Source organism: Meira miltonrushii, assembly GCF_003144205.1.
Source record: "Meira miltonrushii strain MCA 3882 unplaced genomic scaffold FA14scaffold_6, whole genome shotgun sequence".
NCBI lineage: Eukaryota > Fungi > Basidiomycota > Exobasidiomycetes > Exobasidiales > Brachybasidiaceae > Meira > Meira miltonrushii.
The window spans coordinates 22,028-49,870 of record NW_020289948.1 but is presented as its reverse complement, the minus strand read 5'-3'; the positions used below and the strand labels follow the sequence as shown (position 1 = coordinate 49,870).

Here is a 27,843-nt window from a genome sequence, read left to right as displayed (position 1 = left end):
GACTGATTAGGAATCCATGCCGAGATCACGACATTGCTCAGCAGCTTGTTCAAACGATTCAATTTCAAATCAAAAAAAAAAAAAAAAAAAAAAATGTGTGTTGAAAGGTAGTATGTTCAATCGTATATAAAACGAACCATCTACTGCTATGCCCCGGTCCTCAATCATCATCCTTCTCAAAAATGGCCCCAGATATCGCTACCTTGAACGCTGCTCCAGCACAAACTGCTGTTGAATCCATCAAATCAAAGCTTGCAACAGAAAGTGCAGGTAAAAGTCAAAATGCAAAACCGTTGCAATTGTCCGGAGTCCTGGACAAATACAAGCATTTTGAAGTCACTCCTGTGATCGGAAGAGAATTCCCTGAACTTCAAATTCGTGATTTACTCAAAGCTGAAAATTCTGATGAACTTCTTCGTGAATTGGCAATCATCATTTCGCGTAGAGGTGTTGTGTTCTTTCGTGCACAAGATCTTACCCCGGAAGAACAGAAAAATTTTACCGAACGATTGGGCAAATTAACCGGTAAGCCTGATTCAAGCGGCTTACACATTCATCCAATCATCAATGCCGAACGTGATGGTGAACATCAAGTTGTGGATGAATTTGGAAATGTGAACAAAGATGATACCATTAGTGTCATCTCTTCCAAATTCAGAAAGACGGCTTATCATGAATACCGTAAATCAGGCGCAGATGAATGGCATTCAGATATCACATTTGAACCTGTTCCGGCCGATTATACTTCTTTGAAAGTTCACACTTTACCTCCAACAGGCGGTGATACTCTTTGGAGTTCAGGATATGAAATCTTTGATCTTTTGTCTGATCCTCTCAAACGTTTTGCAGAAGGTTTGACAGGATACTTTGCCCAACCTGCCTTTAACGAAACGGCTGCCCGTCAAGGCTTCCGAGTTCATCCAGGTCCACGTGGATCACCTTTGAACGTTGGCGAAAAGTTGGAAGCCCATCATCCATTCGTTCGTACAAATCCCGTAACAGGATGGAAATCAGTCTTTGGCGTTGGATCTCATTTCAAGAGCATTGAAGGTTTAACAAAGCCAGAAAGTGATTTATTCAGACAATACATTTTACATTTAGTCACTTCTTCTCATGCCGCTCAAGTTCGATTCAAATGGCAACAATCTGGTGATTTGGCAGTTTGGGATAATCGTTCTGTATTCCATGCTGCCACGCCTGATTATGATGGCCTTGGTGATCGTGCCGGCGTTCGTGCTGTTTCACTTGGTGAGAAGCCGTTTTATGATCCAAATTCCACTTCTCGTCGTGAAGAATTGGGTGAAGGTCAATTGATCTAAGAAAAAGACTTACCCTGTCCTATCATTGTATGCAATCATGATGAATTGAATTCCATTTTGTGATGGTGATGAAGAGTGAACTTGTGACATATTCTCACCTCCCGGTTGCCCTAGATAAGCCGGACAATCACCCCAGCATGCCGTGTGCGCTTAATGTATGCAGACTGTATGCACTTTACCGGCGCTTGCTTTGCGCGATTAACGCGCTTAAGGTGGTTACTTTCTTAAACGCAATCCTCCTTTGGCCGAAAGATGATTAGCACAAGCCAGCTTTTGATGGTAGATAAGCTGTACTTGATTAATCAACATTCAAACAAGGTTAAAAGAGACAGATCTACATTGATCTTTTTCTCTTTTCTTCTCCATCTCTTCTCAGATTCAAAAAGAACAACTACCATCACAATGTCTCTTTTTAAAGTTTTAGACGCTTCAGAAGCCAAATTGGCCAGCTTGGGCAATGGTGCCATGTTGGGTGAGTATTCTTTTCCATTTCTCGAAAATATCAGAGCTATACTAATTCCTTCTCCCCACATTCCAGGTGATATTGACTGTTCAAAGGATAAGAAATTAACCGGTGGCTTTTACGAACAAAGTCATTCTGAAGAACCATTGAACTATACATACACTTATGACGAACTCAAGATTGTTTTGGAAGGTGAATTGCAAATCAAAAATACAGCAACAGGTGAAGAATTTACCGCAAAGGCAGGTCAAGTTTTAAACATTTCAGACGGTGCCGCTTTGCAATTCAATTCTCCAACAAAAGCTCGCATCTTTTACGTTGCCAAACGTGCTCCTCTCTGAGATGTGATCACCAAGGCTGGATTGATCTATAGAGATCATTACTTGTACATAATGTTGAATGTTATCATCTTATTCAGAGAGAAGACAATTGTGTGAGCAGAAGTGAGCCGCCGCCGCCGCTTGGAATCTTATAAGATTAAACGCGGGGTAGGATAAGCTTATCTTTTATCTTAGCTTCTCCGTTATATAAAAATTGGATAAACGATATTCCAGTAAGAATTGCTTCATTTATAAGCACAATCAATGGAAAACTTCTCAGCCGTTGCTTCAGCTGTTACGATCATGCTTAAATATGTGTAGTAGAGATCATGTTGTTTATATCCCCTTTATACCTTTATCTCGTATAGAAGTTACTGAAAGTTCGAAATGTCATCCAAGGTGCAAACACATCACTATGATGACCATACTGACACCTCTCTAAGCTATCCTGCGTCTATCTTATAGCCAGACAAGCCATGAAAGGAGCAGAAACTTTGAATTCTTCTAACTACTCCTGCTACTCATTTTTATTCGGTGGTATTAAAAGGGACACGTTGCTACCAGAGGCCCATGTGATCACCGACACCAATGCAATGCAACCGGGACAGCTCTCAGAAGCAGGTCAATGCTTTAAGTGAAAGGGTCGCAAGGGTCGTTCCCAAGGTACTTGCTCGACCAAAAGGTATCAGCGCTCGTCGTAATCAAATCACCCTTCGTTTCTTGGTCTGAGCGGTCTTTAATAAACTCTGAGGTTTATCAATGTAATAAATAGGCCCATTAATTGTAAGCCAAATGTATATTCAACTGTCGTCCTCTATCTCATTATCTTTATAGCAACGGTTTAAATCATTTTATAACGACGGGAAGATCTGTGTTTACGGTCCTATCACTTGCGGACAGCGGTAATCTCGGACATGATCTTTAATTATATAAGGGTTTTTACTGTAGGCAAATGCTGCAATCATGAACCTCATGACAGTATTGTGTTTTGGCGTAAATTGCGTCACTACATCTCGCACCGGCCTTCTGGATAGGTGGGGTGACAATTGAACATGCAAATGAAGGCACATTGTTTGTTTACACTAAAAAGCATTAAACGCCTTCTCTAGAACAGGAAAGTCCCGCCACTAATTGTCGTCTGTGCGTAATTCTTAATGGAAACGGTTAATTTAGTGTAGGATAGTTTGAATTAGTGAGTGAAATGGTGAGAATACAAACGTGCGTTGTTTTAAATTTACTACTAGGAACATAGTCAGTATAGAAATAGATAGATAATACTAAAGGCAGTATAACACTTTATTTTATAAGTGCACGCTTGTTTTAGTATAAGATGCATGTGAGCCCGTGTGCCGCTTAAACCGGCTTTCGATTTTTATCCTTTTTAGCGAAGAAGCTATTATATGCATGAAGGCGTCGATTGAATAATATATTTTTTCCCTTCACTAGGAAAGAGGATGAGCAACATTAAGGTTTGCTTGAAAGAAGGTAAAACGGCCGTGAAGGAAGTCCAAATGATTTTTATACACATTGAGAAACGCCGAAGGGACGTTAAGCAAGACTGTCCCCTCCCCGCACATGTACATGTAGAATATCAGTATAAAGAGTCTTCTTATCCTGCATCGTGAATGACGAGATTGAAAATGATGACAGGCGTTTCACATTATTCTCTCCATATCGAAATGCAAGCATAGCGATTGCATATATATATCAATATCATCCTCTCCGTTAAGGAATATGTTATAGCCGATGACCCCCTACCATCATTCCACCAACCCCCATCCCTCAAGCAACAATCAAGATGGCGTACGAACTCTCGCCACTTTATGCTCAGATGCAGAATAATATGACAGAGCACATGTTCTGTCCAACGACAGGATGTCCGCAAAAGATAGAAGTCGGTGGCGGATATTATATACCAGGCGATCCATGGAGAGCAAGAAATGAAATTGATCTATACAAGCTCAGTCTATTGCTCGTCATAGGGTGTACTTTATGGGAATATCTCGTTACCTTTTATTCGGAAGAACTGCAAAGATGGGGTGATATTTTCAGAGGACAGATCGTTCCTGTTAACATTTTAACCTTGTTCTCCCGATATTGCATTGCTGCAGCCTCCATAATTGCTGCTGCTTACGTTTATTTCGAAAGTTCGAGCAATTGTCAGGCAAAACTTTCAGCCTTAATGACCTGTCTTGCATTCGTTTGGATGGCAACAGCTCTCATTTATACACTTCGGGTGCATGCAATGTATGCCAGACCAAATGAACGCAATACTGTACGAATTCCAATCGTTTGCGTTTGGCTCGTTGGTAGTGCTTTGTGGATCAGTTCAATCCCTGGATTCAAAGCTGCTGCTGTCAATCAACTAATTCGTCAACCTTTCAGTGGAGGTTGCTCTCCTGCTCCCAGCCCTCAATGGCGAGCGATGGGTTTCGGTGCTGCAGCGATCTTTGACGTGGTAATCTTGGTCTTCTCCATCCGTTCTGTCTCTCGTCATTCTTCCGAAAAATTTCGACCGATCTATAAAGCATTCCGCTACGGTATCTCAGATCGTAATGATACCGGAGGCTTTATCATTCTATCTTCAACAATCACGTTTATCATCTCTTTCCCATTGAACACAATTTGCTTCTTTGTCACAGTTTTCAGCAAGAATTTGATTTTGAGCAACATTCCAATCGCCATTGCGGCATTATTCAATTTTATGATCGCAACCAGGTTGGTCTTCCATTCCAATCAATGGTCACAAGGAAAGTCAGCCTTGCTCACTATGCCAGCCACATATAAAGTACATAAAAGAGGTGGCAGCAACGATTATGACCGCGGTACCAGTTTCAATGCTATCGCAAATGCAATCGCCAAGAGAAAAGTACCAAACGATCCATTCGATCAATTTACCATCGAACAGGCAATCGAAAGTCATGCAAGAATGGATGCGATGGCTTGGCGTGATTATATGCAAGGTCCTGCACCACAAGATATTCGTGATGCAGTTACAGGTGCGATTTGGGAAGAGAAACAACAGCTTAAAGCATCAAAGAATGAAAAAGTTCGCAATTCTTTTATGCATCGTGATAGCATCCAATCCACTGGCGAATCTTCTAGCGCACCTTCTGTCCGTCATTCATCACGATACAAGTCTAGACTGGAAATGGAATTAGCACAAATGGATGGCGGTGAAGATAGCGATAACAAAAAGTCTAAAACGCCATCAATCGAAGATAAAGAAGAAATCGAGTCTCTACCCGTTGCTTTGGCGAACAATCACACTACAGTTGATATAGAAACACCATCAACCGATTATTATGGCACACCGGAAAACAGTACCGATGTTGTTTATTCACACAACTTCCAATTCCCTTCAACGAATCAATACCCCTCTTCTTCTGTACCAGAAGGTTGGACCGTTCAAGCATTCACACAACCTCGCACTCCCGAACAACAAATGGAAGAAGGTGCAGGTACGATTGGTTTACGAGAAGCACTTAACGAAAATCCTCCATTCGCTTACTCAAACCGTTCAACAACTCCTCAACAAGAAGGAACTCGAACGACAAAGAAGATTGGAAAATCTTTCTTTGATTCAGTTCTGAAGAAAAATAAGGGGGATAGCAGTATTCGAATCAATGATCAAGACAGACTTCCAAACGATAAACCAAGCGAAGGCATTCGTTATCAAACAGATGTCATTCAGGTATCAGATCGGGAAACTTGATTTGCAGATCCACTTTAATCATGTACATATATACAATCTCTGATGCATAATGAATAGTAACTAGTACTTTTTCTAAACTTTGTATGATTAACGTCTGGAAGTGAGAGATCAAAAATTAAGGGTATTTGGGGGACAATTACAGGCTTTTTTGAGTGGGTTTCAGTGGAGTTTGAAGTACTAACCTAGACGGGACCATACCGCAAATCAAGACCACGCCTTCAAGATATCATCAGAAAATAAGATTCATTTGAATTGAGCAAGATGATTGTAGAAAAAAATAACAAGAATGTTTATCAATTCGTTTATTAAACCTTCAAAACCTTACTGTTGAAGCTGTATCTTGAAGCAGCTTGGAAAATTGAACCGGCTAACAACATCACACCGATGAACACTTGCATGGGCACGTAATTAATATCGTGATTGTTATCCAAAAGTCTTCCTGCGATCGGTTGAGATCCTAAAACGGCAAACGAAGTAATCGTGACACCGATTCCGACCCAAGTTCCAATCAAAGAAGGACTTGGTGCTAATTGTGCAAGACAAGGTGAAAGAAGGGATTGTAAACTTCCAGAAAAGAATCCGTAAAAGCAACTGAAAACGATATTTCCTGCATTTCCTCTTGCTGCGATCCAAGCAAATGCAATGATTGCAGTACAAAGATCAAAAATTGCCAAACTGTTAAAAAAGCCCAATTTGCGGTCTGCTAGGATACCAATAATGAAACGACCAAAGAATGAAACTCCGTTCATGATTGCTGGATAGTAGAAAGCTGCACCAGGTGATGCGCCCCAACGGATTCCATAAGGTGTAATGTAGAACTGTTTTAGGGGAGATATTGTGTTAGTTCATGAGACAGTGTTGAATTAAACGGCATACTCACATAAGGAACGTAGAGACCAAAGAACATCACAATACCCCCAGAGACGAAGATCATAGTAGTTCTGTCTGTGAGGAATTTGGTAATTGGTGGAGGATCTTTGAGCAAGTTTCTAGGTAGGCGAGATTTAATTAAGAACGTAGCAGCCACCATGAGAGCTAATTGAAGGAAACCGACCATACGTAAAGTCCAACCGAGTGAGACGCCATCAAAGTTTAACATTCGGTTGATTGCAATAGGCCAAATAACACCACCAACACTCGTTCCTGAGACTACGAGACCGATTGCCAAACCTCTCTTTTTCAAGAACCAAGTCGATGGTACAGAAAGGGCGGGCGTGAAGCAGAGACCGTAACCAATGCAAGAGCATAGTCCCTGCGATAGGATGAATTGATAATAGGATTTTGAGATGGAAGCCATCATTGTACCAAAGACGATGAAAAATGTACCTATGGCGAGAGGTATCTTTGGACCGAACTTATCGCTCATCTTACCGGCCGGTAAACCAAAGAAGAAAGCGCCCCAAAGTTGAATACTACCGATCCACGCGATATCATCATCGCTATGACCGGGTAATGTTTTTGAACGATAATATGCTTGGAAAACAGAGAAAGAATTAATGAATCCAACACCAGCTGTAAAGGCTAAGCAGCCACCTAAAACGCAAAGCCAAGCATCTTTTCCACCTTCCGGGAATGCGCTTGGTGACATGAGTGGATTGGGAGCAGGAGGTGTGGTATCTTTTTGTTCGGTTGCATCTTTTGATTGTCTTTCGCTATTGTTAGTCGCTGTTGCATCTAAGCCATCTGTTGTGTCTAAGCCATCAGATTGATGTTGCTTTTCGTTTGAGCCCGCTCTTGCTTCAACGTCATCACCTTTGACGGTGTCGAATTGATCACTTTGTTGCATTTTTGTGAGAGAGGGGGGGTAAGGGGAAAAGGTGGTGATGGAGGAAGAGGACAAGATAAGATTCTTTGAGCTAATTCTTTTTCGGTTTGAGGTTATCCATGGACAATGATACTTTATCTGTATGATGCATGTCATCCATGTGGGTTGGGAGAGTGTTTACGCTAAATAAAAGTCTACTGTCAAAGTGCTTGAATGGACACCACGTTCTAAAAAAGAAGGAGTGAGTGCCTTAGCGTGAATGAAGTCTCTCTCTCTCTCAGAGTTCATGCGGGAAGGCGTTAAGAAATGAATAAAGACTAAACAAACTTTATCCGCTAGTGTGGTCATGGTGGGCGTCAAAATGAATTGTTTCACGTCATAGCCCAATCGAACAGTATTTCGGCGTTTAAGTGGAAGCTTCTTACAAAATGGACTGACAACCTCAACAATGCGCGCGGGTACACAGTTGAATTTCCCGTTTTTTGGGAATGAAGGCGTAATCACTCTGTATCCAAGAATTCATACCATATGCACAGATCATTACCCCGACTTACTATAGCCGATAGCCGGTACATAGATCGTTTACCTTCCATTCGGCATTCTATTACAACCCCTCATTACCCCATCAATCATGTCAAATACGGGCTCATCAACGAAGAAGAAAGAAGAAGTAAGCAGATTAGTCGAAACTTCTTATCTGACACCTTATCAAAAAGGCAAAGATGCTTATGCAGAAAAAAGACAAAAATTAATCAAATTGATGGAAAGTAGAGGATGCATTCCAGAAAGTATGACGGAAGAAAATATTGGATTTTATCACCTAGACGTTTTTGGTCATGTTAGCGGTCCAAGCTTGTCCACTCTCATTCATGGAGCTTTGGATAGGCAAGGTTCTTGGGGCTACGAAAGAGTTCTTGGTATTCGTGATGCCCAAGGTTTATGTACAGGTCGTGGACCAATAACCGTTTTGCCTCGTAAAGTGACTCAAACATATCGTATTCCTGTCACTTGGCCTGATGCTGTCTTGATTGTGAGTAGATGCAGTTGGAGGAGAGAAAGGGTTCATCATACTAATTGTACACCCCCCTTGTCTGAGCAGGGAGTTCGACCTATCGCCTTTGATGAGAAGACGGGACAATTTGGAAACGATTTCGAACTATTCAGTCTAAAAACGGGTCAATTATGCTACAGACATACCATAATTCAATCTTTGATCGATGTAACAAAAGGAGGTAGAGCGGTGCATATAAACAAACTTGCGGAAGGGGACGAAAAATGGAAACATTGGAGAGAATGGTGGAATGGCCATGCGACAAATTCACAAAAATTACTTGCAGAAGCAGAGGTGAGTGTGGCTGGATCGTTAGAACGAGTTTCTGCTTTTATTGACCACTTTTTCATCCACTCTTACAGGCTCAAAAGAGCAACAGCAAGCGATCAGCAGAAATCGAAAAGCAGAAGGACCTATCTAAAACAAGACACGCCAAGCTCTAAAGGACTGTATTGGTGAGCCTCAATTATTGCAATGATCTCAAATGATGAACGATAGTCTATATGATACATGGTGGATAGAGATAGAAGTGTAGAAAAATGCGACAGACTAGAATTCTTGCAGGCATGCTCTTTGCACTCAACGCATCCGACCACTTAATGAACCTGTAACCTTTTTCCCAAGTGTCAAAGATCTATGATAATAAATTGTAAGCATGGAAGAGGTAGTGTGGATCAGATCCAAAGCATCTTAAAATGTGAAAACTCTGAATATCAAAGCTTTCCTTTTTCTTTCCTCTGTCTGACTCCACGCAAGATGCATGATTCGGTCACTGTAGCCACTAACGTGAAATCTTGACCTGGCTTCTCTTGCCAAAGTTGTTCTTCTACATAATTTCTTTGATTGTTTGCCGTTGTGGATTTACTCTCACGTAAATGCCATTGAGTAGCATCAAGATCGTCAACGTGAAATCGAATGGCAAAATCTAGAGTTGAATATGATTCCATCTCTGACCAATCAATTTCTGCAAGCCAAGGTACGATTACTGAAGTCCAAGTGTCCAAATAATGACACAAAAGAATAGCCGAACAGGCGATTGCTGTAGGAGGCAGTAGAATACCATCTGAAGTGGGAAACTCCTGAATTGGCATAGGCTTACGGAATCGTGCCCAATCCCAAGTTCTTCTTTCGTGAATTGGTCGATTCGCCTGGTTGGATGTACGATCGACTTGAGTAGCAAAAGTATGCTGTGCAAACATACCTTCAGGACAATAACGATTATCCCACCCGTCTAGCAGATTGAAGCATGCCTCCATTGCATCGTACGCTTGTTGAGCCGTTTTCCCACTATCTATTTCCTTCTTCATGTGTTCTTTTACATCACACAACTCAGAATGATGTGCAATTTGTGTGAGAGGTGGCTGAACAGAGTAAGATACGATGTTCCTTTCCCTCTTCTCTTGTTCATCTTTCCCCTTTTGTGCAACGAAATCGATCAACATTACAAAGTTATCTTGCCAAATGCATTCATCTTTTGTTGATGTTTGAGAGATGATGATTTGACGTGTTGCAAATGTACGTGTTGATCGAATGTTCGTTACCCGAATTCGAGCAATTTTATCTGCTTGACCTGGTCCCAAAAAGTTTCCCATCACACTGTACAATCGTAATCCGGTAGCTTCCTTTGGTAATGTATGGTAAGCTGCATGAACGCCTAATGCTATACTACTGCCTCCAAATGTTCGTCCCATTGCTAGATCTGGTAATGTTGCACATGATTCGAACAACCACTGCTGTGAAGAAGAACTTCCTTGTTCGTTGGAAAGCGCACGAATGGCAACGATCTCTTCAGGCGTCTGTAATCGTGCCTGCATCTTTGGTGTAGGTGATGGCCTTACTTTTTTAATTGCGACAATCTACCGCATGTGCTCCATGATAGAGCAATCTTGAATGCTGAAAAGATGATGGGTGAGGTGCGGTGAAAAGGTAGCCCGTTGGAAAGTCATCAAATAGAATATCAGTGTGGGGGTTTACTTCCCCCGCTCACATACTCGCTCTTAGCGCTAATCGCCTGCAATTTATTGTATGAGAGACAACTTTAAGATACACAACCTTTCTGTTATTAGGTTTATAAAAGGTATACAATCACTCATCTCTTTATTGTGTGCTGTGCTATCGCTGTTAGACAGAGTAGCGATAGCATCTAATTGTAGTGTTATAGAATGGATATACGGCCATTCTTGAATTTAAGATCCAAGCGGGGCAAAAGATAATCAAGAAGTATGTCTTTACCTTAACTGTATAACAACAAGTGATTCTCTCCTTTCATCTACTTGATTCTAACAAGGTTCGATCAAGCTGATTCACCAATCCTATATAGTCACCAACTGAGTAAAATGAAAATATTCCGAAGCTAAATATGTCAACTTGAAGTAGTTCAGATCTGTATAGCGCGGGGCAGCACTCGGGCCGACCGGTAAGAGACATTGCATGGGAATGTCGGAATCTACCTGCTAGGAACGTTCTAATAAATCTTAATTTTACCTTTATGATAGCTGTAGGGTTAAAGGGAGAGATATCCAGGAACAAAGGTATAATAGATATTCTATCATTGATACGTAAGAGATTCAGCGCTATTTAGGCGATTGTCGGCGGGAACGAAGTCATTCTTTTCCATGTTATCATTGCAGCAGTAGCATGTGTGGCACAGACCACGAATCGATTGGCCAGATGAGAGGAAGCATAATTGATTGCAAGAACGCTACTATAGGAGCAATGTATGTTCTCTCGAAACATAAAGGTGTTAAACCTAGGAGAACAACAAGTATGGTTGATCTATCAAGACTTTTTGGCTTTATTTGAACTCATATTCAAAGTCCAGTGCACGCCAACAGTTATTATACGAATCAAATAAAAGTACATATATGCACCATAGTTTCATTATTATTAGTTACTATATTATCTCTCTCGTCACAAGTCAAAAGGAATGAGGCAAGTTGAATTTCCAATCCTGCATATTTATACCACCCAAATATAAATCCTTGTCGTCGTTCAACGAGCTCTTTGAAGAAAAGTTGGCGGCATTATAGTCCAGATGTTCTGGCATGCCTTCTCCAAGTTCTTTGTTAAAATTGTTTGCTGATTGCATGCCGTCACAATAGCATTGAACTGATTTACGTAATTGTTCAAAATCTTCCATTGTAATCTCATCATTAATCCAGCTCTGTTGTGGTAATGTTAGTGCTGATATTTTGCTCTCGTTTTGATTTACAGCCGAATCGAGGACGTAAGGGTTGTTTGAAGAGACTGAAACGCAATTCGAATTTACACTTGACTTTTCGCACCCAGATAGAGAAGTGCCTTGCTGTACGTCTTCGTGAGAAAGTCTTCTTGTAACCATCGGATCGAAGATTAACTCAGCCATAACCTGCTCAATCGAAGTAAGAGAGTCTCTCTGTTTCAATTTACTTTCTTGCAAGCATTCACCTAAGCCGTGAGTAGATGATTCACTGTATAATTGCAAGCCTTGAGACCATTGCAGAGCGTGTTGTGAGTTTATCGGGTAGGATCTATAGTCACTCTCACTTCCTACGCTTTCCGATAATGTCGAGTCGGTAAAGTTACTTTCCGGTGAGACTGTGGCTGAGTATAGTGTGTCACTCTTAAACACGGAATGATGCGAGCTACCATCTTGAACGTGCAATCTATTGACAGATAGGATTTGATGAAGTGAACGATAAAGCTCTTTACTTAATTCGTTTTTACTCCTTAAAGCTTGACTAAGTTGTACAACCTTATCTTGTAGATCTTTAATTAACTGTTCTTTGCCATTCCTTCTTTTTGCTTGTGCTATCCTGTTTTGTTCTTTTCTTCTTGCAGCTCCGGCTTTAGAATCTTTTGTAGAATCTGTATGCTTCATGGTGATCGTAACGAAAATCTTCTCGAATAGTTGGTGTCATGGGCAAACGTAAGGATTGCCACAGTTTCCATTTAATATCTAATGAGCATAGAATCCCCTTCATGACGAAAGGCCGTTAATCATGATGCCCGATCTTGCCGTTGTAAAAGCGCGCTAAGTAAGAACTTGAATTTGATTAATTCTCACGGCGTTCACCCGATCATCACTAATTCGGACGGCCCGGCGTTACCGTGTCAAAACGAAAACTCTAACGTCGCCCGCATTTATGAAAAATAAGCCTAATAAGTATTTGACTTCACTATCGATCATAGGCCCGATCAAATCTACGTCGAATAACAGACAAGTGAATATGTATTCCATGCACTCAGCCACTCTTACTTTCTACTCAACTCTTCAACCTAATCCAACGTCAGTGTGGCAATCTGAAAGTGCCTAAGATGCTGAAATACACTAAATCGGACGAGCTGCAGACACACTTTATCTTTGATTTTTATTTGAACTAAATTGATTGAATTGAAGACATTTACTTAAAATCGAAATTGTGAGAAAATTCGGGAACTTGTAAGGATGATATCACTTGTACAGATCTTTGTGAGTTGCTTTAATATAATCTGCACCCTTTTCGGCAACTGCATAGACTGCGTTTTGAATACGACAATCAGGAATGATTGGAATATTCGAAGCATCAATTGCACGTAGGTTCTTGACCCCATGAACTTTCAATTGAGGATCAACAGCTCCTTGATCGATCGTTTTACCAATTCTTGCAGTTCCACAAGGATGGAAAGCAGTTTGGCAACGATCTAATATTGCTTTGTGCATGGCTTTGTCATCATCTAAAGGCATGTTCCATGGATATTCAGCCTCCACAATATCTTTGAAACCTTCGACCTTTGTTAAAAGGTCATACGTGAATCGAACGCCTTCTCTCATTCCGATTATATCCAAATCGTTAGAAAAGAAATTTAAGTTGATGTTTGGTGGGAAGAAAAGATCATCTGATCTCAATGTAACTTCACCGCCGTCCAAGCAAGATAGCGGACGTACTAAATCCACAACAACTGAGATATGCTCTCCTTGTGGGATCGGGTTAGAATAGTGCCATTGGAAAGCAGGTCCAAACAAATTGAGAAAATCAAGTTCGAAATGAGGTTGACCTTTTGGACAGAAGGGATCTTTTCCTCCATTTGCTGCTTTCGCCTTACGATATGTCTCATCCCGTTCCAAATATTCATCAATACGAGGAAAGCCAACCAATTCCAATAAACCTGATCCCATAGGACCTCTTTTGCCTGTACCCTTTTTGTTATGGTAAAGCTTTACGGCATCATCATGCTTTTTGCCTTGATGTAAAAGGTAAGGGTCGAGTCCATAGCCTTCTTTGATCTTTAAAACGAAAGGAACAGCAGGATGATCCAACAAATGCTGACCAACATGTTCTGATTGTTGAATGACATCAATGTTGAACTTTTTCAATTGATCAATTGGGCCAATTCCTGATAGCATGAGTAATTTTGGAGTCTCGAAAACACCTTGAGAAACAATTACCTCACGGTCAGCAAAGTAGCTGAGCTCTTGACCGTGACCATCGATGACGGTAACACCTTTTGCGACTTTGCCGGCTTTCTCGATAATAATCTTTTTTGATCGGACATTTCCAACGATTGTAACATTTGGCTTATCATGCGTGAAAAGGAAAGAGCCTGAACGACGACCATGGTAAATCGTTGCAACGCAATGAGTCATTCCGCTCAATTGACCTTCAAATACGTTTTCGGTGATTTCACGGCCTGTGTTTTTCCATGCAGTGATTAACTTTTCGCGAAAAGGTGCAGATTCTTTAACCAATTCAGCATGAGAAATTGGAAGGGGACCTTTTGTTCCAATCTTTTGTGCAAAGTCCTTTGGATATAAACCTTCATCATCATGGTAGGTGACTGACTTTTGAAGATAAGGAAGTAACTTGTCCCAGTTCCAGTCGCTTCCGCCGAATTCTTCCCATTCATCAAAAGTTGGTTTGCAACCACTCAACCAAGTGAAATAGTTTAAAGAAGAACTTCCTCCAAGCGCACGACCACGTGTATCTTCTTTTTCAATTTTTGAATATTCTGGTCTGTCAACAAATTTTGCCAAATATTGCCAATCATGTTGTCCACCACGTAAATTCATCGCAACTGCTGGAGTTCGAATATCTTCATTATTGATCGAATCAGCAATTCCTGCTTCCAAAATTAAAATTGAAACGTTTGGATTTTCGGCTAATCTACCCGCGATCACATTTCCTGCCGTTCCTCCTCCCATGATAACGAAATCAAAATGACTTCCATTTTTCGGAGGTGAACTTGTTTCACGGGGGATAGCGTGATGGGCCATGACTAAAATCTGAGCTTATTTGGGAGAGATTGAAAATTCTGTAAGGAAAAAGATCTTCATTTGTTTTTTCTATGGCTCTACTTATACCTTTCAGTCATATAGGCGCACTATCAAATACTATTTTCATTTATGTCAAGAAAAGTACGAATAACTACGCTCATCCTTGAAGCAGTGGAATTATACTGTGCACGAGGCTGATTCAGCATTTTTTCCTTTGGTGCTACGAATGATGAGTCATGCTGAGTCCTCATACTGACAAAAGCTGATTCATCCACATCCTCTCTGCTCACCTCTATGAAAGACATCGTATTTACTACACACCAGCTTGCTATTGCATCGAAAGCTCTCAAACGTGCTGAGTACGATCTGCATGGTGGCTATGCATGCTCATTGTACCTTCCTCGGCCGCTGCGAACGAATGAAAAAGATAGCGAGCTAATCTTCCACTTATGTGAAGGTGACTTGATCGCGCTGCACTTCTATTGTAAATGGTAACGATCAGATATAAGCCCCGTTGAAAGCGGTTTTCCGACTGCCCTTTCATCGCTACCAAATCGGCTGTCGCCATCCAGAGCGGAGAGTGTGTATATCGGAAGCAGTCACCGCAGCAGATGACGTCACCTTCTACATCATCCTTCGTCCATTTGAAGCGTGTGCAGGTCCGCCAGGCTATGCAATAGTCAAATCTTAGTGGCAAAACGAAAGTAAAAGCATCCGAGGAAAACAGAATCTGTTCTGAATCGATTACAAAATAGATTCAGTAAGCTTGCTGATGAATCTCAATAAACTTGGTCGAGCAAGCTTTACTAGGTTTCTTGCACTTATCATAATAGCATTATATCACTTTGAATCGGTATAAGCAACTCTATTCACCGGTATAAATACATTTCGGAAGCTTAATCTACACATTTCCAGGTCCATTTAATTAGGTTCTTTCTTTATAATACCGATGTAAGAATATACGCCATTCTCTTGGTGGTCACACGTTTGCTCTTTTCTTTTACAGAGGATGTGCATTACGTCAAGGGCATCGTGGCTGCAAATTCGGTCTGAGATAATGAGTAGTTATACTTATACGTTGCACGATCGGAGTTTGCATCTGAGTGAGAAAGCACAGATTGTATAGGGCGCAATATTTCAAGTGAGGGATGGGGTCATGTGGACGTGATATACAGGCACAATCGAATTTCTGTTATTGACTTTTGTTTGCTAGTAGACTTTATTCCGCCTGCCAAGACAAATGTGTCGTATACAAATCCACCAAATGGGTACAAACATGCTCGGGTAACCTTCTACTCTTTGACAGTATATGATGGATCACATGACCGCTGATTGTAACATGCAAAGATTTATTTAAGAACTACAAAATTTATAGCCTCATTATTCATCACCCCTTCGCAAGTTTCTCGTTTTAATTTTTTCCCCTCATGATGCCATCTGCTAATTGGCTTCTCATCTTTCTCTTTGGCTACGTCTATGGTCAAACCAATGACAGTGGCTTACAAACGATGCCTTATGGCTGGGATGTGAGCGGTGAATATTTTGCAAGCGTTTGGGATAGTAAAGTGAAAGGTACTTATACTGCAAAGGGTGACAAAGCTGGAACATATTCCTTCCAATGGCAGGATGTGGATGATGCGATCGTTGCCAAAGGTTTTATAACAGGTAAAACGGACCGGTGCGTTTGAATCAGGTCATCTGAATGGCAAAAAAACTAACTTCAACATTTTTTCTTCTTTAGTGTGCTTTCTTACGATGGAACATTTGAAGTGCAAGAAAATGGAGCATACTTATCTTTGTACGGCTGGTCGGTTGGCAGTCATTGCGTGGAATACTATGTGACTGATAATTGGGGTGAATATGCACCTTGTGGTCCGGGGCCAGATGATGTCAAAGGGACATTTGAAAGTGATGGTGATTTATATACTTTCTGTACAACACCAGGAGGACAGGGTTGTATAGATGGGAAGGGTGAATCACACGTCCAATTCTTCTCTTGTCGTCATACCAAAAGATCTAGTGGAACGATCACGTTTGCAAATCATGTAGCAGCATGGGAAAATGCCGGAATGATTTTGGGAGAATTGGATTCATATCAAGTTATTGCTGTTGAAGCGTATGCAGGTTCATCAGGCTCTGCAACAATCAACGTATCAGAGGGAAATAGTACTGGGGCTGTTTTGAGTGGTCAAAAGAACACTAATGGTAATGAGACCACTGAACACAACACAAATCAAACCATATCAAACAATAAGAAAGGAGGAGACAACAAAACGCCTCATCACAAGAAAAATAACCACAAAAAGCCACATCGCCATCGCCATCATCGTCACCATTACAACCAGTTGGAAAGTGAAGAATAGAAAAATCACTGTCGGAAGGAAAAGCACCGAAATAAAAAAAAAAGCAAAAAACATCAACGCTTGAATCAAATCGAAATAAGTTCAACTTTCCGTTCTGTGTTGATTGCAGGTCGATTAAAGGCATGAATAGATTCATGTTACTTTTTATCATGGGCTAATACAAAACATCTCAACACTCTCTATGTTCAATCTAGTTGTCATTACAACAATTTTAGAAAGCTTTCGAAAAGCTTAAAATCTCAGATTCTTTTTACAATCCATATTTAAAGCAATTGTATTGTCTGAGCGATCACATCGTTCGTTCGAGTGAGATCAAGGGTGCGGAGTCGATTTTTTTGACCTCTCATGACGAATGCTCTCCTGGGGTGAATGTGCATAGGAGTACAGATATGAAATGATGCTGCAACAAAGGTCAGTCACACTTTATTCACGTGGTACGCGCTGAGTAATACGTCATGGACCAAGAAGTTTTACTGAAAAGTTAGCTTTCGCAATCATCCTCCAAATAGATGCAAAAATATAGCAATCAACAGCATGATTCGCCCATACAACGGTAAGGCTGATCCCGATCGGGTCCTGGATATCTGGCTTAGAGCCTCAATCCAATCACATGCCTTTGTAGCCGAATCTTTTTGGCGTGATCAGCTTGATGATATGCGTAATGTCTATCTACCTCAAGCTTAAACTTTGGTGTTGGAAAATAATGGTCAGATAGAAGGATTCCTGTCCCTGGATGGAGACCGCTTAGCTGCTCTCTTCATCAACCCAGATTCTCAAGGCCATGGGTTCGGCAAAGAGCTGCTTAAAGAAGCCAAGAAACGTCGTGATGGTTTAGAGCTTACAGTGTATTGTGAAAATACTAGAGCCTGTGCTTTTTATCAAGCCAGCGGTTTCAAAAGCATGAACGAACAGAACGATCCTCATACCGGACATCAAGAGAGAGTAATGCGATGGCCCTGAATACCTCCAAGATACTGCAAATTAGCATAAACAATGCGGATAATGTCCAAAGTGATTCAAAACGTGGACAGTGCCACGACTATTTCATTTGATCTCGGCAGCTTCGGCTTCACTTTTATTGCCACGAGGGTAAGAAGTTGAAGATTATGCATTAGGCAAGTACTGTTTATAAAGCCTTCAGCCACACCTGCCGCGAATGACGTTTGACGGGAATCTTTTGGCATTGAAAGGGCACTAGGCATAAGTCAATGCGTTTCTATGGCTGATGGAGCATGTTTGATTCTGCTTGTATGTACACATTTGTGTGCTTCTAGAAGATCTTACGGCTTGAATTGCATGTCTTCGGTGATCTATCGTTTAGCTTTTACACTAAAAGTTTAATTACCCGCTGTACCTGTCCTAGTTGCCGCAATTCTAGCGCTAAGAAAGAGATAGTAGAATACGTCATTCATCAACAGATATGTTTTGGATCTTCCACCCCCGCATTCTAGAGGATACCATGGGAAATAAGATTGTTTAATTTGATTCGGTAATCGCGATTAGCTTTCTTTCTCCCTCTTCCGTGGAGGCTAAAGAAACACAAATTGAATCTAATTTACTCGGTGTTCTATGAGGATGATTGATTCTTAAGTACGAAGAAAAGGGATAAATAAGCCATGCGTTTGTTAAGTTCAAATAAACATTCATCAACACCCCATTCCCTCACTACATCATGCAAATCTCATCATCTTTCTTAGCTTTAGCCCTTGGCCTGACGACAGCGGTCAATGCCGCCTCAATCGCCCAACCAAATCGTCGTGCAGCTGACACTTCATTTCAAAAACCAGTCTTGGGCTACAACACCTATAATGCAATCGGATGTCAGCCAACTGAAAAATTTGCACATGAACAAATCAATACAATGCAAAAAGATGGTTATCTGGCAGCAGGTTATGATCTTTTTTCAATCGATTGTGGTTGGCAAGAAAATAATATTCACAGAAATTCAAGTGCAGGAAATGCAATTCCTCAAAATTTAACATCTTTCCCTGCGGGTATGCAGGCTTTAGGACAATATGCAATCAGTCGTGGATTCCGTTATGGTTTATATTCCGATGCAGGCTATAGATCTTGTCTTCCAACCGCTATAAGTGATGAAGTTGGCTCTTTAGGATACGAAAATGAAGATGCCGCTCAATTCGCTTCTTGGAATGTTTCCTATTTGAAGTATGACAATTGCTATGCTTCCGGTCCAACTCCAGCTGATAGTGCTCCATTAAGTCCCAGAAAAGACTTTATCACAAGATACTCTCCCATGACGACTGCCTTACGCTCTAGAGGTATTATGGGAGAATTGGTATGTCAATGGGGTTTGGGTTATATTACGAATGCCGGCTACATTGAAGGTCCGGTCGCTTGGACAGGTAACATTTCAACATCTTTCCGTATGGCAGGCGATATTTCCGATAATTGGGGCGCGGTCAATCGTATTATCAATCAAGCAATTTATGTTGCAAACACAGACATGACAGGTCCCGGTCATCACGGTGATGGTGATTTATTGGAAGTGGGTAACGGTGGAATGTCGTTTGCTGAAGAACAATCTCATTTCGCTTTCTGGTCTATGATTAAATCCGCTCTAATGATGTCTACAGACTTGACAAAACTTTCTTCCGAAGAGCAAAAGTTGCTCACCAACTCTAAATTGATTGATATCAATCAAGATGATTTGGGCAAACCTGTCAAGCTCGTTCAACGTTACACAAATGATCATGATCTTTTTGCAGGTCCTTTATCAAACGGTGACATGGCAGTCTTGGCAATCAATCAGATGAACTCGACACGTTCTTTGTCGATTGACTTTTCCGATTTGAATATCACAAAAGCTAACGTGGAAGATTTGATCTCTGGTTACACCGGATCAGGTGCTTCAAGTTACTCAGCAAACATTGACGGTCATGCACCAATTGCTTTAAGATTGAGCAACATTGTCAAATCCACTAAAGCTCCACCTTCAGTTGATTGGATCGATGCAACTTCCGGTACTCGATCAGGTGATGCAAACATTCAAGTTTGCAGTGCTTGCCCAGGCGGTAAAAAGGTTGGCTACATTGGTAATGGGACGAATAATTCTTTAACATTTGACAACTTGAAGGTCAACAGTGCAAATGCGACAATTTTGTTTGATTATTTGAACTGTGACGTCACCGTTACTTCATCAACAAATATGAGAACAGGATCGATTTCTGTGAATGGAGGTGAACCGGTTGATGTTTCATTCCCGATCTCAGGTTACAATTGGGATGCAAGCATTACTCACAATTATCGTGTTGCCCTTTCAGGTTTCAAACCTGGTTCCTCAAACAGTATCAACATCACCTCTACATCAGGATATGCTCCTGATGTAAGCAGAATCGGTATTATTGCTTAAAACAAAATGTCCCGTATGTAGAATCTCTCATTTGATATAATGAGGAATACTATTTTTCGTGGATAGGGATGCCTTTAGAATGTTTTAAGCTAGTAAGAGAGTTGATGGTATCCAACGGATGCATGTCGTTCTAAAGATGGCTTAAAATATAAAGCATACATCTGCTAATCTTTTCTAAGGTTAACGCGCCACGCATGCTTTACTGGAGTAGTGCCGTTAGATATGTTAATCATCTTTATCTCTTACAACCACTACAACCTAATGGCTTCAAATAAGGATAGCCTGAAGCAAGATGTATCTAAATCTCAATTAATAGGACAGCCTGACGATTCAAACGATTCTAGACCAGCTGTTGAATCACAAAGGAATGATCCAGTGCCAGGCCTTTGTCTAGCCAACCCCGCCAGTGTTTATTGTGAAAAATTGGGAGGTAAACTTGTTATACAAAATACAGAAAACGGTCAAATAGGACTGTGTCACTTACCTGACGGACGCATTATAGAAGAATGGGAACTTTTTCGAGCGGATAATAAAGAAGAACAGGAGTGAAAGCATGTCGTTATCACCAGGTGCGCCATGTATGTACGCCAAGCATAAAATAATCTTATGCAGCATACATGTTTCTAGAGATGGTCGTCCGTATAAAGGATGATGGGTATGGTCGGTAAACTATGAGTAGAGCTTTGTTCTCTAGAACATGCCAAACAGCTCTTCACGTTTCTCTTCTCTTCCACATTTGCAAAAATGTCCTACCATCTTACCTTATCTTCGATTTTCTTCATCGTCGCGCTTTCACTCGCAAGAGCTCAAAATATTGCTTCTTACAATGTTGCAATTACAACAAAACATGTCATCGATCAATCACGTTTGGATCCTTTTGCACCGAATACAACACCACGTGCTTTGATGGTTTCAACATTCAAACGGGCAGGACATGCTTGTCATTTAACAAAGGTACCATACATGCCCTCAGAAGTGGCCAAATTCGAGGGTAAAAAGCTCAGCGCTTTCGGATTACCTGAATCAACTTTTATGAATCTGACGTATTCGATTTGTTCAAATAAGAAAAAGTCGCAAACGAATGATCCCATTCTCATATTCTCAGGCGCTTTAGGAACGACTAGGTTCTTTTACAATCTTTTGGCGGCTAAGATTGCTCAAAAAGGCTATACAGTTGTGACTGTCGATCATCCTTATGATACGGATATCGTTCAATTTCCAAATGGTAGAATTATAATGGGCTTGAATCTCAGCGATGATCAAATCTCACTTGCAGCTAATACAAGAAGCTTGGATTTGAATTTCGTTGCAAACTTGTTCATGGATAAAAAGCAAAAGAAGGCAGGGGTTTTAGGGCATTCATTAGGCGGTGCAGCAGCTTTGAATGATTTGATTTGGTCAAAATTTATTGGAAGTTTGAATTTCGATGGTTCTTTCTTTGGTGATATTTCTCAAGTCGGATCTCACAAGCCTGTACTATTCTTCAGTCATACAGGAAAAAATATTTCAACCGATACAACATGGCAATCTTCCTGGCCAAGGTTTACCGGCTGGAAAAAGCAAGTGGAAATTGTTGGAGGAAGTACGCATTATACCTTTTCAGACATTCCGTTGATTGCAACCAAGTTAGGAGCCGATGATGGAGCAATTGCGCAATTTAGCGGAACTTTAAAAGGCGATAGAGTGATGGAGATCTTGTCAACCTATACCGACGCCTTCTTCTCCAAGTTCCTCAAAGGTAGTAAAAATGATACTTTACTCGATGGCCCAACGAAAGACTTTCCTGAAGTTGCTTTTGATTTCTAGAGGAGTAGTTCTCCATCATTACATGATATCTGTTTAGTCTGTAGACAATGAAATGTGACCTGACCTACACCATGTCCCGCGAAGCCACACAAATTCGAAAACGCGTCCATATCACTCACTCAGTCACTCACTCACTCAATGCTGGTGACATATCTGCTTGCATATATGCATGCACGTTTAATGCGCGGATTGAATTGTTATCATGCTATTACGTTATCATGAACAACATTGCATCCATAGCAACCCTTACAACCACCACCACACAATCAACATGTCAGCTTTACGTATCATTCAGGTAGGCTTACCATGGACCTATCATGGATTCGATGCGGCAACAAAAGAGATGGTACGAGTGGGACTCGAGAAGGGAAGAGAGACGATGAAACAAGCAGGATATGAGAATTATTCAACTTATGATGTCACACCTGAAGAAGGACCTGGTGAATTGATTAAATTTTTGGGAAAAGAACGTGTGGATGGAGTTGTGATCGGTTATGGAATTCGTGGTATCAAAGAACATTCCGCTTTCTTTGAATTATTGGTCAACGTCGTTCACACACATGCTCCTCATGTCAAATTCATGTTTAATACAAGTCCAGATACAGCTGTAGACGCAGCAAAAAGGCAATTTCCGATCAAGTGAGAGTATTGAAGCTATTGTATATAGGACAAGAACAGAACCGAAATCTATGACCGAAAATATTTCTAAAGATGGAAACTTCTTCAAGGCTTCTGAAGTTTGAGAACCATGTAAAAGAGAATTCTATAAATAACCACAATGGCGAGCAAAATGATGATTTGGGCGTAGAACGGAGTCTCGTCAAGATCGAGAGATTTGATCACCTCATCACCATTAACGATATCCGGGTTGGTGGCCGAGGGAGGAAATGCGCATTGACCTGGGATGATGCATTTGAATTGTAAATTATTGAAATCCGTTCTAACCAATAAAGCAAAAGCATATGTTTCATAATTGATAAAATGAGCCCAATAGTACCAAAATCTCGGTAAATTGACTGTTCGAATGAAATAACCTTGCGTTGTCATCCAAAAACCGTTTATAAATGCTGCAATTGCTAAAGCGGCAACAAAGATTGGCAAGATAGCAGCGACCAACAAAGATTGCATCTCAGCTGCAAGAACGCCAATGTAGAGGAATGCTAGCCAGCGGAAAAAGTACCTTGCTCCTGGATGCAGGCCAATTGACCAGTACGAAATCAAAGCAAAAGCCAAAGCACAAATGAAAAGGAAAGGCATAATAACGAGAGTACTTGCGATGGTAAACGAAGCAGGTCCATATAAGCCATTGAACCTTTCACGTTTCATCACCGCTCTGTCCTCCAAGAAGCTTGGAATTCCTGCAACGCTCATGAAACCAAGGAATGCGACTGAAAAGAAATGGATGGAAAGTCTGTCGTTGATTCTGCTATCAGTCTTTGCAAGGTTGACCCAGATCGTGGCCATCAAAACACCCATTCCCACGTACATGGCAAAACGAACTCCATATGCTAGAAGGTTGCGTTGATAATTGAAGATGTTCCTAATAGTCAAAACGCGAGTGTCAAATAGCAAGCGAGAGAGGTGATATGTACGAGTGGTGATCGGGGATGTCATATCTTGTGATTCGCTTGTGATTGTACCTTTTTCCATCGAGTCAAGAGATTCCATGTCTTGTTTCTTTTGTTGCCATATTTCGCTCAACTGTGCGACACAAAGCGGTGCTGGTTCTTTATTTGCCGTTGAATCACTTTTTGTCTTTCTGGAGAAGCTATCATCGGCCACAATACGAAGTAAGTGATCTGCTGGATTTGCACGTTCAGGACAAGGCAAGCCAATTTCTTCCATATAATCCACAACGCCGTACACATTCCCGAAATAGATTGTTTTTGCTTTGGCCAAGAGCATAACTTTGTTGAATAGTTGGAAAATATCCCAATTTGGACTGTGGATTGTTGCGCAGACGGCAATATCGTATCGTTTTGCAAAAGACGAAATACTTGACATCACTTCAAAGGCTGTGTGTATGTCCAAACCGGAAGTTGGCTCGTCCAAAAAGAGTACTTTTGGCATAGATACCAAGCTGCAACCAATTGTCACTCTTCTTTTTTGACCTCCACTAATACCTCTTTTGATTGGTGTACCGATTCTGTTGTTTGCTACCTCGCTTAGCCCTAGCCCCTTCAAGACCATTTTTGTTCTTTCTTTCACTTCTTCGTCAGGTGTATCATGAGGCATGCTAAGCTTGGCGGAAAAGTATAACGTTTCACGAACGGTCAAGACACCCAGTAAAGAATCGTGTTGCTCTACATAGCTTGCAATTGTTCTTCCATGCTCAACATTCTTGCTTGACCATGAGATCGTTCCTGAAGTAGCTTTGACTCTACCCGAGATTAAATCTAATAATGTACTTTTTCCTGCACCGCTTGGACCCATGATAGCCAACATTTCTCCGCTTTTTAGTTGACCTGAATTCCTATCCACAAGAACTTTGACATTCTTTGCGCCGTTCTTGTCATCCTTTCTTGTTTTGAGAGGATTCCACTGCTTTGTTTTGACTTCCACCGATACGTCTTGCCAACTCAAAACGTTTTCCTCCGACATTGTTGTTTGTATTGATTGTTGTAATTTTGGTTTGGACAAGTTTCATTTTCTTTCAGATATACTCAGTATTTATATCTTTTTTTCCTCATTATGTTTGGCCATGAATGTGTGTGAATGTGATATGATTTGTGCCGTCGGGTAAATATTTTCAGTTGAAGCTGTCATTCTTATCTTACGCCCGTAAACGTTCCTGCATTGTAAAAGTACCCGAGACATCATTCTTTAAAGCCCGTCGGGTATTTATTGACGCGTGAAGATGTCATGGCAAGGCTTGTTGGATTGCTGTATGCATGCAAACTGAGTCACATTTGCACTTGCGGCGCATCATCAGCCTGATTAGAAACAGTCAGCGTGCACTCATGCTCGCATGCATCAAATATGCAGTTCCTTTGTCACTCTATGTATCTTACCTTCATAGACATTTTGACTAATTCACTTCGTGCCAATCAATCACACTTGCAGCTTTCATTGCAGGTATCCTATTATTCATAAGCTTTCGTAGATAGAAAAAATTTGATGGGGTGGTGAAATAAAGCGGTCGTGGACCAGATCGGGAAGAGTAAACTGTATCTAATAAATGATATTCCAATTGCAATAATCGTCAGTTAAACATTTTATTTTGTAATTCTTGCTCTCCTGACGTTGAACGACTGTCCAATGTAAATTTATCGTCTCTGTACGAATTGTACGATATCTGCCCAAATTTGGGCCAATCTTTTTCTTCCATTCACCCAATTCTGTCTTGATGTAATATCCCACCGGCCATAATTCCAATATCCACCATTTTTTTGCTTTTACAAGCTGATCACTAATTTCCGCCAGAGAATCGAAATAATCTTCATGCATTTCAGGCAAAACACCCGTTTCACGCCAGGTGCTCACGGTCGATACTGAACGTGTCATGTTGCCCATCGGACTGCCTTCTGGGCTCGAGTCAGCCGCAGGAGGAGTAAAGAGATTTTTGACGTGCTCATATGTGCTGTGAGTATTGCTCATTTCGTTGATCGTTAGAAGACGTCTGATACTATCACGCCGTTTGACTAAAGAGGGCAACGTTCCGCTTGCATATTCGTCCAAAGCAGATGGTGGTGGGCCGCATGAGGGTGCTTTGCGTGATACATATTTTGGCCAAAGAGTCTCCACGTCCAAGCCATGCTCTGCCAAGACATCTGTATGGAACAAGATGCCGGTATTGCATTCAAACGTTTGACGTAACATCCAACGTAACGGAATACGAGAAACCATATGACGAGTGTCGTTGGCCACCGCACCACCACCACAATCTGCATGGCCTCCCAGAAACCATACTTCCAGCACATCCGTCGGCTGTCCGTAATCGCCAAATTCTTTTCGATCGATCTCGTTGAACTCTTTCATCATTTCACATTCAGCATCTGACTTATCATCCCCTTTGATCGCTTTGCCATCCACGTCCACCTCGGTACTTTTACGGCGAGACGGCAACACACTACATCGACGGCGTGGTTGTTCAGGGTTAGATGGTAAGGAGTGCTCTTCGTCAACTTGAGCACCGTGACTTTGCTGCTTTTGAAGATTTTGCGCCTTTTTCTCGATATCCAAATCAAGTTCTTCTGGTTCGGCAAAAAAGGCATTTGTGGGCTTAATATCGGGCTTAACATCGAGGAGAGAGGCTCTTTTATGATGAGCATTCAAAGCGCGCTCAAACGTACTACTATCAGCATCCAAGACGTGTTCAGGCTCGTCTTGATGACCTCCCTCTTCCTCCTCGGTACGACGCAATTCATCACGTTGGGTCCAACGATTGGGTTTAAACTTCGCACGTCTTTCATCTAAAGCAAGAGCATGTCGGAAGTAGCGGACAGATCTATTGGTTTTTGCGAATGGCAAGGTTTTAGGAATGACTCCCACACTTGTTACTGTATCCCAGCAGCCAAGAAAATGAATATCAGCATCAATCGAGAATGTTCTCTTGAAATCTGCACTCATTTTCCAGCCATACTCTGAATCATCCTCGTACCATCTATAAGCGAAAGCGATCTGTGCTTGATTATGAGCGGGTAACAGGCCTACTTTGTGTAGCATGCCAGCCAAGGCACGAGCAGTATATGCGCCTCTTGAGAAACCGATCAAACAAATCTTATCACCTTCTCGATAATTTTGCATGAGGAACGAATAAGCCCCTCGAACATGGACGTCAAGGGAAGCGCCAACGGCTATATCCCAGCCAGCAGAGAACCCTTTCTTAATAGAGCCTTTGCACGAACCGTAGTATGTGCCAACGCCTGTTTGATAATAGGTCAATTGAGTTGGACAATCCTTTTTGAGAGCCGCAAAGAATTTGACGACGTTTGAGTTATCATTATCGAATTGATCTCCTGAACCGTCCAAACAAACGATGACATTCCTTGCTCGATGAGCTTGAGTAGTATTATCTTGCAATGCAGCAAGAATGGGAGGAAAACAAACTTGCGGTGTTGTTGACATGTTGAAGAGGTGATGACCGTCAAAAGTATAGATTCGAAAGAAGAGGAGCAAAACGAATACACTACCAGCCAATCATCTTTGGGTTTCCGTCTGACCATTCACATGAAGTGTGATATAATATTGTAACCAAACATCTTGCCCCACAAAAGCCAAAATTAGATCGAAGTCTTCCTTGCACGGTTGAATAAAGGTAACGTTTCTATGCAAAGCAAGACTCGCATGACGATCTCACTAATCAGGGGCCGATTTTCCGTATCAGAAGGCATTTCGTCGGTCCGAGCTTATTCTTCTTTATTTCTTTTTTGTATTTATGTCTTGTCGAATGGATCGACTGACATGGAACGGTCCATGCACGATTAGCGATCCTGCCCC

General features: G+C 41.3%; 15 protein-coding genes across 15 annotated transcripts; 9 read left to right on the top strand and 6 right to left on the bottom strand.

Annotated features, from left to right (window-relative positions):
• Positions 1 to 182: 182 nt before the first annotated feature.
• Positions 183 to 1,375, top strand: FA14DRAFT_150844 (taurine catabolism dioxygenase; the record flags this gene model as incomplete). The annotated part of the gene is made up of 1 exon (XM_025497451.1): positions 183 to 1,375. One exon carries the CDS (start codon positions 183 to 185, stop codon positions 1,317 to 1,319), a length of 1,137 nt encoding a protein of 378 aa, XP_025351834.1. The 3' UTR covers positions 1,320 to 1,375.
• Positions 1,376 to 1,567: 192 nt separating this feature from the next.
• FA14DRAFT_162540 (uncharacterized protein) lies at positions 1,568 to 2,142 on the top strand. Its single transcript, XM_025499657.1, has 2 exons — positions 1,568 to 1,791; positions 1,858 to 2,142. Exons 1-2 carry the CDS (start codon positions 1,722 to 1,724, stop codon positions 2,121 to 2,123), a joined length of 336 nt encoding a protein of 111 aa, XP_025351833.1. The 5' UTR covers positions 1,568 to 1,721; the 3' UTR covers positions 2,124 to 2,142.
• A 1,501-nt stretch (positions 2,143 to 3,643) lies between these two features.
• Positions 3,644 to 5,890, top strand: FA14DRAFT_162539 (uncharacterized protein). Its single transcript, XM_025499656.1, has one exon. It carries the CDS (start codon positions 3,901 to 3,903, stop codon positions 5,815 to 5,817), a length of 1,917 nt encoding a protein of 638 aa, XP_025351832.1. The 5' UTR covers positions 3,644 to 3,900; the 3' UTR covers positions 5,818 to 5,890.
• Positions 5,891 to 6,363: 473 nt separating this feature from the next.
• Positions 6,364 to 7,873, bottom strand: FA14DRAFT_162538 (MFS general substrate transporter; the record flags this gene model as incomplete). Its single annotated transcript, XM_025499655.1, has 2 exons — positions 6,698 to 7,873; positions 6,364 to 6,635 (listed from the first exon to the last, which is right to left on the bottom strand). Coding segments are annotated over exons 1-2 (1,046 nt in total), but the record flags the coding sequence as incomplete, so codon positions are not given.
• Positions 7,874 to 8,213: 340 nt separating this feature from the next.
• FA14DRAFT_182331 (uncharacterized protein) lies at positions 8,214 to 9,076 on the top strand (the record flags this gene model as incomplete). Its single annotated transcript, XM_025501199.1, has 3 exons — positions 8,214 to 8,612; positions 8,682 to 8,927; positions 8,996 to 9,076. 3 exons carry the CDS (start codon positions 8,214 to 8,216, stop codon positions 9,074 to 9,076), a joined length of 726 nt encoding a protein of 241 aa, XP_025351830.1.
• Positions 9,077 to 9,219: 143 nt separating this feature from the next.
• Positions 9,220 to 10,672, bottom strand: FA14DRAFT_88271 (uncharacterized protein). The gene has a single exon (XM_025503041.1). It carries the CDS (start codon positions 10,445 to 10,447, stop codon positions 9,347 to 9,349), a length of 1,101 nt encoding a protein of 366 aa, XP_025351829.1. The 5' UTR covers positions 10,448 to 10,672; the 3' UTR covers positions 9,220 to 9,346.
• A 574-nt stretch (positions 10,673 to 11,246) lies between these two features.
• FA14DRAFT_162537 (uncharacterized protein) lies at positions 11,247 to 12,921 on the bottom strand. Its single transcript, XM_025499654.1, has one exon. It carries the CDS (start codon positions 12,490 to 12,492, stop codon positions 11,551 to 11,553), a length of 942 nt encoding a protein of 313 aa, XP_025351828.1. The 5' UTR covers positions 12,493 to 12,921; the 3' UTR covers positions 11,247 to 11,550.
• A 75-nt stretch (positions 12,922 to 12,996) lies between these two features.
• On the bottom strand, positions 12,997 to 14,999 carry FA14DRAFT_88266 (alcohol oxidase). The gene has a single exon (XM_025503040.1). The coding sequence runs from the start codon at positions 14,863 to 14,865 to the stop codon at positions 13,066 to 13,068; it is 1,800 nt and encodes a 599-aa protein (XP_025351827.1). The 5' UTR covers positions 14,866 to 14,999; the 3' UTR covers positions 12,997 to 13,065.
• A 1,274-nt stretch (positions 15,000 to 16,273) lies between these two features.
• FA14DRAFT_192625 (concanavalin A-like lectin/glucanase) lies at positions 16,274 to 17,228 on the top strand (the record flags this gene model as incomplete). The annotated part of the gene is made up of 2 exons (XM_025501947.1): positions 16,274 to 16,543; positions 16,607 to 17,228. The coding sequence occupies exons 1-2, from the start codon at positions 16,293 to 16,295 to the stop codon at positions 17,226 to 17,228; spliced, it is 873 nt and encodes a 290-aa protein (XP_025351826.1). The 5' UTR covers positions 16,274 to 16,292.
• A 1,672-nt stretch (positions 17,229 to 18,900) lies between these two features.
• FA14DRAFT_186136 (glycoside hydrolase) lies at positions 18,901 to 20,726 on the top strand (the record flags this gene model as incomplete). Its single annotated transcript, XM_025501502.1, has 1 exon — positions 18,901 to 20,726. One exon carries the CDS (start codon positions 18,901 to 18,903, stop codon positions 20,596 to 20,598), a length of 1,698 nt encoding a protein of 565 aa, XP_025351825.1. The 3' UTR covers positions 20,599 to 20,726.
• A 262-nt stretch (positions 20,727 to 20,988) lies between these two features.
• Positions 20,989 to 21,147, top strand: FA14DRAFT_110196 (uncharacterized protein; the record flags this gene model as incomplete). Its single annotated transcript, XM_025495912.1, has 1 exon — positions 20,989 to 21,147. A coding segment is annotated over one exon (159 nt), but the record flags the coding sequence as incomplete, so codon positions are not given.
• A 97-nt stretch (positions 21,148 to 21,244) lies between these two features.
• Positions 21,245 to 22,505, top strand: FA14DRAFT_88243 (uncharacterized protein). The gene has a single exon (XM_025503039.1). The coding sequence runs from the start codon at positions 21,343 to 21,345 to the stop codon at positions 22,402 to 22,404; it is 1,062 nt and encodes a 353-aa protein (XP_025351823.1). The 5' UTR covers positions 21,245 to 21,342; the 3' UTR covers positions 22,405 to 22,505.
• A 170-nt stretch (positions 22,506 to 22,675) lies between these two features.
• Positions 22,676 to 23,047, top strand: FA14DRAFT_182324 (uncharacterized protein; the record flags this gene model as incomplete). Its single annotated transcript, XM_025501198.1, has 1 exon — positions 22,676 to 23,047. The coding sequence occupies one exon, from the start codon at positions 22,676 to 22,678 to the stop codon at positions 23,045 to 23,047; it is 372 nt and encodes a 123-aa protein (XP_025351822.1).
• Positions 23,048 to 23,127: 80 nt separating this feature from the next.
• On the bottom strand, positions 23,128 to 24,837 carry FA14DRAFT_165932 (P-loop containing nucleoside triphosphate hydrolase protein; the record flags this gene model as incomplete). Its single annotated transcript, XM_025499984.1, has 1 exon — positions 23,128 to 24,837. The coding sequence occupies one exon, from the start codon at positions 24,835 to 24,837 to the stop codon at positions 23,128 to 23,130; it is 1,710 nt and encodes a 569-aa protein (XP_025351821.1).
• Positions 24,838 to 25,575: 738 nt separating this feature from the next.
• FA14DRAFT_127492 (uncharacterized protein) lies at positions 25,576 to 27,471 on the bottom strand (the record flags this gene model as incomplete). Its single annotated transcript, XM_025496802.1, has 3 exons — positions 25,576 to 25,895; positions 26,037 to 26,364; positions 26,644 to 27,471. The coding sequence occupies 3 exons, from the start codon at positions 27,469 to 27,471 to the stop codon at positions 25,576 to 25,578; spliced, it is 1,476 nt and encodes a 491-aa protein (XP_025351820.1).
• Positions 27,472 to 27,843: the final 372 nt, after the last annotated feature.